Source organism: Ascaphus truei, chromosome 5, assembly GCF_040206685.1.
Source record: "Ascaphus truei isolate aAscTru1 chromosome 5, aAscTru1.hap1, whole genome shotgun sequence".
Classification (NCBI taxonomy): Eukaryota; Metazoa; Chordata; class Amphibia; order Anura; family Ascaphidae; genus Ascaphus; species Ascaphus truei.
In genome coordinates, this window is record NC_134487.1 from 301,928,076 (window position 1) to 301,942,443 (window position 14,368).

Consider the following 14,368-nt stretch of genomic DNA (forward strand, 5'->3'; position numbering starts at 1 on the left):
TTTTTGGTGCCTGAGGCACAGGGAGATAAAGTGACTTGCCCAAGGTCACAAGGAGCCGACACCGGGAATTAAACCAGGCTCCTCCTGCTTCAAACTCTCTGTGCCAGTCAGTGTCTTTTACTCACTGAGCCACTCCCTCTCCCCAATATACAAAGAAATGCTTAAGGATTAACAAAACATGCCAAAATAAAAACCTCACATTGCAAAAATAAACACAGCACATCTCAAAATCCAAACACCACATAGCAAAATCTAAATCAAAACATCAAATAGCAAATACAAATCAAAACATCACGTAGCAGATCAAAATCAAAACATCACAGAGCCAATAAAAATCAAAACATCACAGAGCCAAATATCAAACACAGCACAAATAAAATCATGACTTACCCAAATGTAAAACCCACCACATCTCAAAATCAAAACATCCCATAGCCAATTAAATATCTAACAAATGCCAATCAATCAATTGAATAATACAGTGTTTACATGATGCAAATAATCTGTGCATCATGTAACACTATGCTATCAATGTTCAAACTAAAATAAACAATTACAAACAATATACAATGCCATCCAAACAATATTAAAATAAAAACAAAGCAAGAAGTAAACCAAAATAAATTACCATCAAATAATCCAATCTAAAATCAATTACACAATTCACTATTAAAATCCCAAAACCAAACAATTCTGAAATTAATGCAGGTTCAAAGTAACACCATCAACCAAAATCTAACTACCAACAGGAAGCCACTATTAAAAAGAAAGCCCCCCCCTGAAATAAATTATTTAAACCACCACATAAAATTACATCTAACTAAATAAAAATACAAATTAAATTGCAGAAACATTTCTAAACAAACCAGCAAACTGCATCTAAAAAACATCAAAACAAGCATTTGCAATACAAGCATTTATTGTCCCTGTATGTATATATATCCATATTGAGATACATAAATACAGGGGCTTAAAAAAAATGAAATGACATGAAAAATAAACATACATAACAACCATATATTGTCCCTGTATGTATGTATGTATGTATGTACTGTATGTATGTATGTATGTATGTATGTATGTATGTATGTATGTATGTATGTATGTATGTATAGCCATAGGGACATACATAAATACAGGGACAATAACTTTGCCTTAAAAAAAAAACACATTAAAAAAAAATCTTTAAACCTGTAAAAATACAATTACATACATTTATTTTGTTTACTTACCTTTAGAAGACCTCGCCCACCAAATCCCGGGGACACCGCATACTCACGAACTAATCCACGCACAGTAACAAGGTAAAAATAATAAAAAAAATAAAAACCAAAGTCTTTTTCTTCTTTCTTTCCATTTGTAATCCATACCGTCAGTCTTCGGGGGTCTTCGGGGTCTTCATCTGTCTTTTCCTCTTCATCTGTATCTTCTTCTGGCATGCCCTTGTCCTCTTCTTGCTATAGGAGGTCCGTCCTCCTCGGTTTCTACCTCAAAAATGAGGCGACATAGGCTTTTATAGGCCATACAGCCTAATTGGGCAATTAATTTTTAATTGGTTAGGGTATATGTACATGTCATTCAGTGTCAGTCTTTGTAGCCCCTGAGGAAGTGGAGTAACATCCACGAAACGCGTAGGGCAGGTGACACAGTCACTTTGAGCTTGGTATTGGACTTTTTGGGACACTTGGTCACATTTGAGCCCCATTGCAGCCGTTAGTTCTTGGCATACAGGACGTTTGTACTGTCCCTTTAAGGGCACGTGCACACTCGCGTGCAGGCACGCTGAGACAGCCTGTGTAACCGGAGGAGGAAGTGAGGAGAGCAGCCTCACGTGGAGGAGAGCTGTGAGCCCCACAAGCAGGCCTCCAACACTGCCACTGTTCCTGTTAACCCCTGGAGGGAGAGTCAGCACGAGAGTCACGGTGCAGCAGGAATCACATCTCTGCAAAGACATCAGCAGCAGCCGGAAGACTCTTTGTTGCATTGCCTGTATTTGCCTTGCTGCTTGTAAGTAGGGCTCTGATTTTTCATATCTGGATGACCAGCGGTGTTCTCATTTGTCCAAACCATTTTATGGCATAGTTCTTTTTATTTAATAAATAGTTTTTATAGTCACTAGGAGTCTCTATGTTATATGTGCAGTGTGTGTATTAGTGTAGACCTGTTTTAACCCTACAGTGTTGCACTATGATCTGTGTCTGTTTGTGTTTTTTCCCCTATATGGCCTGTCAAGCAAGTGTGCTGATCCCCTGAGGAGTACAGGATTATCCAATGAACTTTTGGCGCCAGGTTTTTCTTTGTTTTCACTTTTATAGGCCTATGACCTCACAGTTCCATCAAATGGTCATGTATACAAAATGACTCCCTGTTCCCATAGATTACTTATGATTGACCTGTCGCTGGGATAAGCAGTACGTAGGGTGCACTACTCAAGCTCTTAAAGTAGGAATCATGGAGCATGTGTGTCTTATTGCCTTTTTCCTTTGCAGGGATTGAGCAAGAACCACCATCCATTAGGGGTGCCACCATCCATTAGGGGTGCCCCCATCCATTAGGGGTGGCAATAGAATCAATGCTCTAGACCGCCGTGAGCTTTTTTGGATATTTACCATGGATACATGGGTCCCATTCGGTCTCAATTCGGATTGGGACCTTGGTTCTTTTGGTGAGAATTAGGATTTGACTCATTTCAAATATGGTCCCCTAAAGAATAAGTATAATGGTTTAGTGCAATATACTCAATTTCTTCATCTAAGTTACAACATGGATGTTTACAGACATGCAATATTCCTTGTCATCTAGTTCAGGGCTGCGCAAACTGGGAGCGCACCCCCCAGGGGGGCGGGACATTTGTCTGGGGGGGCGCGGACAGTTGCAGAAGTCCTGCGCTCTTCCCCGAGGCATTTAAATGAAATGCCGGGGGACAGCGCGAGGCCTCTGCAACTACTACTTACAGAGGTTCAGCCGGCGTCAGCATGCGTGACCATGGCAACGCGGCGTCATGTGATGTCACGGTTGCCACGGTCACGTGGCGTCAAATGATGCTGCGGGTCACATGACTTGACGTCACACGACCCGCCGCGCGAAGTAAGGAGGGGGGGGGGGGCGGCAGAGCTGGCAGGGGGGCACTGCATAAAAAGTTTGCGCGCCCATGATCTAGTTCATTCTCTCTCGATATACAGTATATACATTTTCTCATATCTATATTGGTCCTTATATTTCCTATTGTTGCATTCTCTTGATTCCAAATATTTCAATTAGGTAATGGGAAGTCTTACTGTTTACCAAGACACATTCATTTAAACACCATGGTTCGTATGGAGAAGTGTTCTCTGTCCCAGACTAATATGTATTTCTGATCATGAATCCTTGTTAAAATTGGCTACATAATTCACTGACATTAGATCAGTGTATTGGAAATTAAAAATTGATTTATATAATTATTTAAGTTATGCCATTTCTTGGAAGGATTGGAACTTTCCTTCAAACAGAATAGGCTTTAATGTGTTATCAAGGTACATTTACATATTCACACGTCTTTTTTGGCTTACATTTAGGTAATCTATGGGAACAGTGAGTCATTTTGTATATATAAAAATGACAGAATATCATGATGTATTCTTGTATCATTGTATCATTGTATCTTGATGTATCATGATCATTCTTAGTAATCAGATCCTATGTAAAAGCATATTTTACCTTTTAGTCTAAAAGACGTGATTATTATTATTTTTTATTTTTCTATCGGAAAAATGACATTATAGATATTGTTCTGCAGTTTTTAGTATGTTTAGCTTTAGGTGTTCTAAATACATCTATGTGCAGTTACTAATGTCATACAAACCAGATATGTTTGTACAACTTGTTTGGGCCGTTTTTGTGGTTTGTCTTTTTATTATTATTCTTTGTCAGTTTGTATTTTGAATATTTTTGTATAAAGTTTTCTTTTACAAATATAGATGCCTCGTGCGCGCTCGTGAAACATGCGCGGGGACCGGTGCGCATGCGCCTTTGCGTACCGAGCCGTCCTACTGCACTATGGGCATTCTCTGTATGACATTTCTCTGAGTGTGCACAGAGCAAGCCATTGCGCAAGCGCAGGCTCTCTTGGCAGACGCTCATTTGCTGTGTTGGGTGGGAGTGCTCGAGGCCGGGGGTAGTGTGCACGGCGCTGGGGCGCGCACGCTTCGTGATGACGTTGCGAGTGGTATCGAATGCGACGCGGGGCGGATCACAGGTATGTGTCATGATTGGCTAAGTTGTTTTATTATTTGCCGAAAAATATACTTCTGACTTAGTGATATGTATACCTTGAGAAAGCGCTTAGGCGTGAAGCGCGTTGGTGGGGCGATATCTTCGCTATTCGTTTGTCCAATGACCAATAAATAATCATTTTTTATGGAATACGCACTTTTCTTTATTTCTCTTCAACGTTTGATGCCCGTGAGTAGAGCTCTGTTATCTTCCCCATTTTGTTTATTCCTGATCTATCACGACGGAGGCACACCAAGAACCCTTGGAACCCGGGATACACACGTGGATGTTGCAGCATACCAGTGAGTTTGTTTGCTGCATGTTTCCTGCCTTATCTTTGGACAGATTCAGGTATATTGTAGGGTGATTTCATATGCTACGGGCTCCTGGACTGTTTGTATATTATACCTTCACTTTCCAATTCAATAAGTGGTAGGTCATTGAACTGGCACGCTGCACCTAGTACCTGTCCTTATTTCAACAATACATTCCCAGGGTTCGCTATATGGGAGCATCTTTTTATACATTATCTCTCTTTGGTCTGTATATTGGTCGTTAGGACCACGCAAGTTTTTCATTTGCAACAAGCATGGGAAGTATATGTGGAGATGTACACATATATATACATACTGTATATATATATATATATATATATATATATATATATATATATACATACATACATACACACACACACACACACACACACACACACACACACACACACACACACACACACACACACACATATACATACATACATATATATAGTGCAGAATAAATGAGTTATTCAGTATTAGGTGATACCTTTTTTTTTGGACTAACAGTTTATGTCATAGGACAAGCTTTCGAGAGTCCTCCTCTCTTCTTCAGGTCAGCAATACTGATATACACAGGAATCTATGGCTAAAACAGTGTAGAGAGAAACAGTTTTTTCTCTCTCTACACTGTTCTAGCCATTGAATCCTGTGTATATCAGTATTGCTAGACCTGAAGAAGAGAGGAGTACTCTCGAAAGCATGTCCTATGACATACATTGTTAGTCCAATAAAAAATGTATCACCTAATACTGAAGAACTCATTTATTCTATATCGCAACTGGACTAACACGGCTATTTTCTGCTTTATATATATAATATATATATATATATATATATATATATATATATATATATATATATATATATATATATATATATATATATATATATATATATATACATACATACATACTTACACTTTTTTTTTACACATTATATTTTAAAATGTCTTTCCCTATAATTGTTAGGGCACTTCTGTTTTTTGACGAGTTTTAATTACACTGTTGCTCATACATAGCACAAACAGTGCTTCTTAATTTTAACCCTTTAGTTATCGCATACATGCCACACATCCCCTGCTGTTGGCTGCAGTGCGGTTTTGTTTTCTAGTGCAAGAAATATAAAAGACACAGTACATATTGGTGGTGTAGGACTTGCTGACAGGGTCAGACCTTAACCAGGTTGCGGGCTTGATATGTTTTGCCCAAAGTATTTAACTAAATGACCCACACTCAGCGGCGGAGTTCAGAATCTGCCGCCCCTAGGCACACCCCTGTGTCGGCCACCTCCTTGCCGCCGCCGCCCTCCTGCTCCTTCAGAATCAAGCATCAAATGACGCCACGGACGTCACCAACTGCACTGCGTCACGTTTCCATGGTAACACGACATCATGACATCGCGACGTCACGTGGCCATGGCAACGAGATGCCGTTTGTGACGTACATGGCATCATTTGACACCCGATTTTGAAGGAGGAGGGCAGCAGAACGGAGGCTGCCGGCACAGGTCAGTAAGTGCCTTCCCATTAGGTCCGACAGGCCCAAGAGTGCAAATGGGGGCGGATATTTTTTCCGCCCCCAAATTTTGCCCCCTAGGCCCGGGCCTAATCGGAAATCTGACACTGCCCATACTTATGAGAAGAGCAGAGATTAAACAGATAGTAATGAACCAAATAGTTTGTAATATAGGATGTAGCATTGGGGCGTCTTTATCTAGTGCTGAATACCTAAGACTAAGAACACACACAGAATTCACAGATTGGTTTGAAAAGGTTTTCATAGGTTATAGAAGGGTGAGAAGTTGAACCACTGACAGCGTCACCTATATAAACGTTACCTATATAAACATTACCTATATAAACGTTACCTATATAAACGCTACCTATATAAACGTTACCTGTATAAACGTTACCCGTATAAACGTTACCTGTATAAAAGTTACCTATATAAAAGGGCGTGTTTTCATGTTTGGAAAAGTCATCAAGATAAGAAATGCCCAGCGGGGCGACTGGTGATTCTCCAATCCCACGTAACATATTTCCTATCAATACACACACCCACATATATGACGACGTTTCCTTTTCGCAACCTGACAAATACATGAAAAAAAAGAGGTTAGAGACATTTTCATTATGTACTAAAATAAGTCAAATGTAAGGATTCCAGGCAAAATGGCAACGTCAGGTGTACTATAAGTAGCCTTTTTATCCTCAATGTTGGAAGCTATCCATCATATTTCCAATTCCAGTTGATGGTATTTTGTGATATTTATCATGTAAGCAAGCGGCCCCTTTCCATTAGTATTCTCAGGTTAGACCCGCCGGGACCATACTCATAATAACAACACATTGTTACTTTGCACCCCTCCAAAAACAGGTTCATGACCTCCAATAATGTTTATTAGTAGGCGCACAACCATTGCATGCGGTATGTGAGACTGAAGTATACAATCATGCTATTATACTGCTGTGTCTGCAGTCTGGGGCTGAGCAAGGTGTGGAGAAGTATTAACACTTTCAGCGGCACAAGAGCAGCAAAGTGAATGCCCTGCCGTAATGCTAGAACAAAGGCCTTTACCTGGCATCAACATCACTGTTTCAGCATCTTCAGTAAGCGTCTGGTTAGCTAAGCATGGAGGGATATGTAACGTTGCATTGTTCTGTACATTTTCGTGCGTCACGGCAGTCTCATATTTATAACTACGAAATAAAAACATTATTTTAATTAGCTGAAACTTCCTTTGACATTAATGATATTTGATGTACAGATTAACATGCATCGTCCATACATCTAAATAATGCTAGATGTTGAGATGCAGAAAGACCGTTAAGTAACTAGTGTATGTTCTGATTGATCAAAAACAGCTGAATTAGTCATTTGAGGAGGAGAGGGGGGGATAAGACGCTCCTAAGCCGTGGTCACCAAGGTGGTGCATAAGGAGAGTGTATTATAGGAACATAGGTGAAGATTCACATTTAGAAAAATCCCAAGTGCACTGGACTTCTACTTTATTCCTATATGTACCCGGTTTGCCCGATTATAAGGAAACTTTTTTTTTCCAATAAAAAGCTATATTGAAAAGTACATACTCGCCTTATAATCAGGCCCCGCCTACTTTGCGAACCAATCAGAAGTCGGATGTATGAGGTAAGAGGGTAAAATGGAGGAAGCTCCAGCTTGGGGGCCTGAAGCAGCCATATTGCTTGTGGCAGGAAGCTCAAACTGAGAGAGACATGTGTGTGCACATGATTTTTTTCTTTCCAGCTACGACTGAAATTAGGGAGTTGCCTTATATTCAGGGTTTCCCTATAATCGGGCATATATGATATATATATATGTTTGCTACTATTACTAATATTGCTTCTTACGAAGTAGTCATGTTTCAGAAAAGATGATGTACAAAGATAAGAGAGACGTGTACAAGAGTACAAGCACTAAGGCCTTTATTCTATAATGTGCAATAACTCTGATCTGGAGGCATCACACGAGGAGACCCATTAAAGTCAACGGGGATATCCATGCGCTAGTACTAGATCAGCTCTATCATACTTTAAAGCAGGGATGCTCAACTCCAGTCCTCATGCCCTCCCCCCACCCCCAACAGGTCAGGTTTTCTGAATATCCCTGCGTCAGCACAGATGGCTCAATCAGTCCTAGTCGCAGACATGTGCCTCAGAGGCTCAGTTTTCGACTGGAGTTGAGCACCCCGTATTATAGAATAAGGGCCTAAGTGCTGCGGAACTCCAACGTGTGAACAATGTTACTTACTGTCCCATGAAGAAATGTGGCATGGCTGTTAAGAAGCTTCCAATGGACATAACCAGGCAGCCAACGGCAATAATCCTCGGTCTGTGAAATATTGCTCCAAAATAACTAACAACCGCAATCATCAATAAATTACCTAGAATGTAAGATTCAAGAGCAGTCATTCAGTGGTGTTTATTTGAAAACAATTATTACGTAAATACAATAAGGAATAATTACCCAATTCAAAGCTTCCATCAATTATGCCAGCTATGGAGGAGGAAACGTCAAATCTTCTCTCAATTTGGGTGATGGAGCTTTTCATATAACTTCCAGAAAAGGCTTTTGCAAAGTAGACAAAGCATAGTGCAGCTATAAACATCTAGAAAGTACAGAGCACTTCTGGTTATAATGGTAATATTTCTAATTAATAGCCTGGATAGAAAAAAACATATTTTTTTCCCTAAAAAAATACATTATTATACACTGAAGAGCACAAGTTAGCAACATTGTACTAGACAAATACACATAGGTAACATATAACACCATATTCCAGACAATATATATATTTTTTTTTAAGATTTGTAGGCGACATTGTTTTTTTTTGCCAGAAGACGTCCAGCAATGAATCAGAGAATGTCAAAAACTCCAGCCGACACTACATACTGTATAGCAAAAAAAGACAGTGTAAATAAGAATTATCAGTACTGAAGTAAAACCCTGAGGCCCAAGCTTAAGGTGCATTATGGCTGTTGCCAAGGTGTGGGGGGGATGGGGGTAGGAGTGAAGGAAGGGTATATAGGCAGGGCCAAATGTTGCACCTACTTCTTCATCATCCGGACCTCTTTGATGTCTTACCCTCCCTCCTTGTTTTTTCAACATTTTGTGTTTCGTGTTTGTTGTTGCCTCATGTCGGTAAAGTTTCGATGGATTGGAGACCCGGGAAAAGTTTGCTCATTATGGGGAGGTCCCCAGTTGGTGGTTATGGGGAAGGGTGAATCATACATGGTTCGGGCACCCGGTATGGCGGTGTCCTTCCAGTGATGTGGTGTGTCTTGGGAGCAAGGGGCCAGGGCTTTATGTTATTGTGGGTGGAGCAACTTAGTTGGGTACCCCTCATTTGGTCATATTTTGTATTAATAAATAATGCTGCAAGCAATTTCTTCCAAGACATTGTTTGTGTATTATTTATGGGTGTTACGTTATTGATTGTTGTGGTTGTCGGTGTCACTGAGCAAAACCCCACCACTGATCTCGGGGCATGGGTAAGTCATATTTCAGCCATGGATGGTAGAGTTACCAACTGCTACTCAGTATTCCGAAGGACAAAAATAGCAATTTCGCACACAGGAAAATGCCCAAAATATAAACTGCTAACTTGACCATTGTAACGAGTGCTCACCACAAACAAGACGGGGCCGCGAGGCTGAGGTGGGGGTGTTAGTGTAAACCGACCTGTGCGCCATGATATATTTGTCCTGTAATCAATCAGAGGACACGCCGAATCAACTTAGAAGGTGGGTCGTCATATGAATCTCACCAAGACCAGAGTGATGTTCAACAAATGTATCAACACTTTGAAGATCAATTTTTTTTATAGAACTGGAAGAAGTAAAAAACGATATCTACCTTTGCTAGCTAGTAACAATGGATGGGAACCTTATGAAAGAAATCAATAGGAGAATGAAGATGGGATGGAAGTAACAAGGGAACCTTTCATTTTGTCTCAACAGTAAAGAGTTTGACCAATGTATTTTGCCCGTGCTCACATACAGTAGTAAAACAATGCAATAGCGATTGTCGTAAAAGTTTGGAACACAGTTAATCCTATAGTTACTTAGTCACAGAACAATGGTGTTCTTAATTCAGAGCAAAGAGATAAGGATGTGAAGGAATATTGGTTTAAACATTGATGAATGACTATGAATATTTGACTAACAGTGAGAAAAAACGGTGATTTTTAGATTAAGGAAAATGTATAAAATATTATATTTGGACGCATAGAATCCAGAATCATTTATCACAAAGCTGCAGCTGAATCATTTAACATCAACAAAGCTAAGGATTCTCCGCTCTATAACTAAATTCCATATGTATGCCTGAAAACCTGATGCAACTGACTCAAATGAGGCTGTAAAAGATGTTTCCTATTTTCTCTAAATAAATTTAAAAAAGAACTGGAACGTGGACTATTTGATATATCACTGAAAGGTGCGACATTTTTTTTGCACCCATCTAATGAAGAAGCGAATGTTTAGGTTTTATCCAAAGACACAGAATAAAGAATGAATGGGTGTAGAACCAAACAAAAGTCTGTGACATTCTCACCAATTGGAAGAAATGAAAATGGCCGTGGGCTGGTCCTTCGCAAGATAGAAATGTCCATCATTGGATGAAGATCGTACTCGACTGGATTCCAAGAGATATGAAAATAGCAAAATGTGAAGTAAGTATGAGAGGTGGACATTAGGAAATTCGTTGGAGAAGAAAGTTTTGCCACAGCACCTGGAAGATCATCATTGGGGAGGCTTTTAAATAGCAATGGTGATGTTGTCTTAAGAAAAAACAGTCCTTTATATATTATCATCATCTTCAGCCCTTGTCGATCCAATGCTGGATGATGAAGGCTTCTCCAATGATCTTCGCAGCCTCGCCTCCAATTTGCTTCACCCAATTTCCTGATTTCCATCTTACTTTTGGTCTTCATCTTAATCTTTTGATATCTGTGGGAATCCAGTTGAACACAATCCCTGTCCAATAATGGAGATCTCTTCTTCTGACATATCCAGCCCACTGCCATGTTAATTTCTCCCCCTTATGATAATGTCACAAACTTGTTTGTCCGGTTGGTTTCGAACCCATTCATTCTTACATATTTATTTGGCTATAAGAGCCTTGCAGTAGACCGACAAGGGTATTTATTTTGTATTAATCCAAGCCTTGCTTGTTTAACAGTTACGGTTTTGCTCTTTATTCTTGCTTGTTTTTTCTCTCGTTGATATGCAGCATTGCATACCAAGGAACCGCTGCTGAACATGAACAAAACGATGTATAACGGTCTAATGCTTCTTTTTCTATAGAGACCTAATGAGTGTGATGGGGAATTCATCTCAGACTATGGACACAATTCATAAATAAGAAGTAAGAATTTGCCTCATATAGGGTTACCTTGGCATGGTGGCCAAGCCTATCATACTTTAAGAATCATTACAAATTATTTTAAATAGTTTTAACATTTGCCGGCTTTTAAGCAGCATAATATAAGTAATATAGAAGCATTAATAATGAAATGTTGGGATTTTAGTCCTTTGGCTGTGCATTGATTTGTGTTTTTTGCTGTAAGCTGATCTGGTCAAACGTGGAGATGGACAAACTCGTCGCTGAAGTTCAAATCCGCTGCGAAAACAGCATTTATTTGCAAGTTCAAAGAAAAGCCTTTGTTGGCTTAACCATTACCCAAACATTGCAACAAATGTACCTATCTAAATCAAATAGCGTTATCGACCACAGGTCTAAAGTCAAAGCCAAAATCAAAGGCAAAGCAGCATTTGCACTTTACATAGGTAAACAGAGGCATCAGGCTGGTTAAAACTTAACGTTGTGGGGAAAAGGATTGTGAAGCTCAATTCTAAACACTATTAAAGAAAAATAGAAATGGAGGATATAATGAAAACAAAATATGGTATTTCTCTTGTACAAAAATATCAACATCAGAATTTGTCTCCTTCAATGGTCTTCCTGGATACAAAACTGTAACAATTACTTATACTACACTTTAAGTTCTCTTAGAAAGTAATAGTAACAGTTATATAGTACAAAATACGATACCTTCAAGTTAGCACAACAGGATCCATTTTTCAAAGGGATTTTATCTTCACCATCATTAGGAGGAGACTGACTTGGGTTCAAGTTCAAATCATTAGCATCACTGGAATCCTTCTCCGCCGTCATAGCTAAAGCTTAGTCTGAAATACTGCGGAGTCTGCAAAATGTGACTTGTTACTACTGTATACTGATGATTCATTTAGAACAATGATGGTCAATGGTAGAGTCCAAAGCATTTGAAATGTGTTACACAAAATCTGGACTGTTCCTTTGCCTACATTCCCAAATGTAATTACATTACAATATTTTTTTAATATAAAAGCAGAAAGGATAGAAGTAGTTTTTAATTAACAATGTATAGTTTGAGAAGAAAGTTGGGCAGTAAGCTTGTTAGTAAAACAGTAGCAGTAACCAGTATTTGTTATATCATATTACAAAAACATTGGAAGGGCTAAAACACGTTAAATAGGGGAAAAAATCAGAAAAGGTAGCTTTTTTAAAATTATTATTGTATAAGACAATAGTTTTCTTTTTTCTCTCAACAATTTTGTTTTTAGTAAGGGTTATCCAATTCCTAAATCCCTGTGCAATGGCAGTAACTGTCAATTTTGATACATCATTAGCGTATGCCGTTGTGCTTGGCATTGAAACACTGTGATGCTAAAACTTATCATTGATTCTTTTCTGTCTCTAGTTCCAAATGTTCTCCTTCGCTAAACAATATGTTATCAAGTTGTTATCTCAGTCGCGTGGTTCCAAATACCTTGTCTGGGCAGCTGTAATATGTGATTGAATTGTAAAAATTGTGCCGTGTGTTTAAAGGTGAAATCACACTCATTTTAATACACTGTAACTACTGTAAACAGCACAAAGATAGAGCAATATCTGATAGACAAGGGTAGAATATAACGGTTCTAAGGTGGGAGGTTGAAGGCAAAGACTTATGCATATTTTGTAAGCCATGCTGGGTAGTGATAAGGATTTTTCCCTTCAACATTTTCAAACTAGATTCCTGACACCCTATTCATACATGATGTAAATAAACAGGTGCATTTTTCTATGCGGGGAGCTGCCTACATGTAGTGCAGGCCATCTTCAAAGTGGCCCTTTTTAAGTGACAGGCCGTGTGGAGTTTAACAGGGAGTTCAAGAGGAGTAGAACAAGTGGATAACTTTACACCTACTGGACCTGGATACTGGTCTTAACTACACTGAATACCCAGGAGGAGAGAAAGAAACCCAACTTAAGCACTCGTGTTCCCTTGTCTGAATGATTTATGTAATGATATAAAACAGTTTTAATTGATAATAGATATTAAAATAATGGGGATTAAAATAAAGGACAAAAGACACACATGAGGATCCGGTGTCGAACGCGTGTAGTGCTCTGGATCCAAAGCTAAGATGGAGCTACTGAGAAATATTAGATCAATAGTCCCCAAAAGGGGTCCGGTAAGCAGGTAGCCCTTGCAGAATGATGTGTCTCTTACAGTAGGTGTAAGTATAGTCAACGAGGTGTGTATATACATATATATTGGTATCCCAAACTGACGATGCAGACACAGAGTAAGTGTAAAGTAAACACTACTTAATGCAGCAGGAGGTTGTACTGCAAGATGTCCATGTGTTACTACATACCGCACCCCCAGATACAGCCCATTGACTGTACAATGAGTAAACAGTGCAGACACCCTATGTGTCCATACGTGTGTACTGTGCTGAGGAAAGTGGGCTGCTAGTAGATGGTGCTAATATGACACAGAAAAGCAGTGAAACCACCAGGTGAGTAGTGGACTGAAAATGCACCCTAAATACCCCTGCTCGTGCTTAATATGTGGTGCGGTGTATTGTATACCGAGTGCCTATATTAGTGAATAGGCTCAGCCACTAAACACTAAAGGAGCCCATGAAAGTAACAAACGTTACAAAGCTACTGACAATTAGGAGATACTTGTAAGACAATCTCTACCGGGTTGTACATGGCACTTGGTCTCTCTAATGCAACGGAAAGAACTGACAGCTAACCGCCGTGCGGATTGAACCATCCCGACTCTTGCATTCTGCTCAAGGATGTCTTCTCTCTACCCCCTTTTGTATCTAAAGCCCTCTCCCACCTTAAACCTTCCTCACTGACTGCCCCAAACCTCTGGAATGCCCTTCCCCTCAACAACCTGCTTAAAGAAGCATATGAGTAGCTCCGTTGCTGATACTATATACCTTGGCCCCC

At 39.5% G+C, this 14,368-nt stretch overlaps 1 protein-coding gene across 4 annotated transcripts in view; it reads right to left on the minus strand.

The window, feature by feature from the left end:
• Positions 1–14,368, minus strand: part of LOC142496285 (solute carrier organic anion transporter family member 1C1-like) — a 39,438-nt gene that overhangs the window by 19,785 nt on the left and 5,285 nt on the right. For all 4 annotated transcript variants that reach the window (XM_075602945.1, XM_075602943.1, XM_075602944.1 and 1 more), the window contains 5 exons: positions 12,146–12,299; positions 8,558–8,699; positions 8,342–8,474; positions 7,151–7,272; positions 6,516–6,662 (listed from right to left, as the gene is read on the minus strand). In XM_075602945.1, coding sequence (XP_075459060.1) covers positions 6,516–6,662; positions 7,151–7,272; positions 8,342–8,474; positions 8,558–8,699; positions 12,146–12,268 — 667 coding nt within the window. In that variant the 5' untranslated portion in view covers positions 12,269–12,299. The remainder of the gene's footprint in view (positions 1–6,515; positions 6,663–7,150; positions 7,273–8,341; positions 8,475–8,557; positions 8,700–12,145; positions 12,300–14,368) is intronic.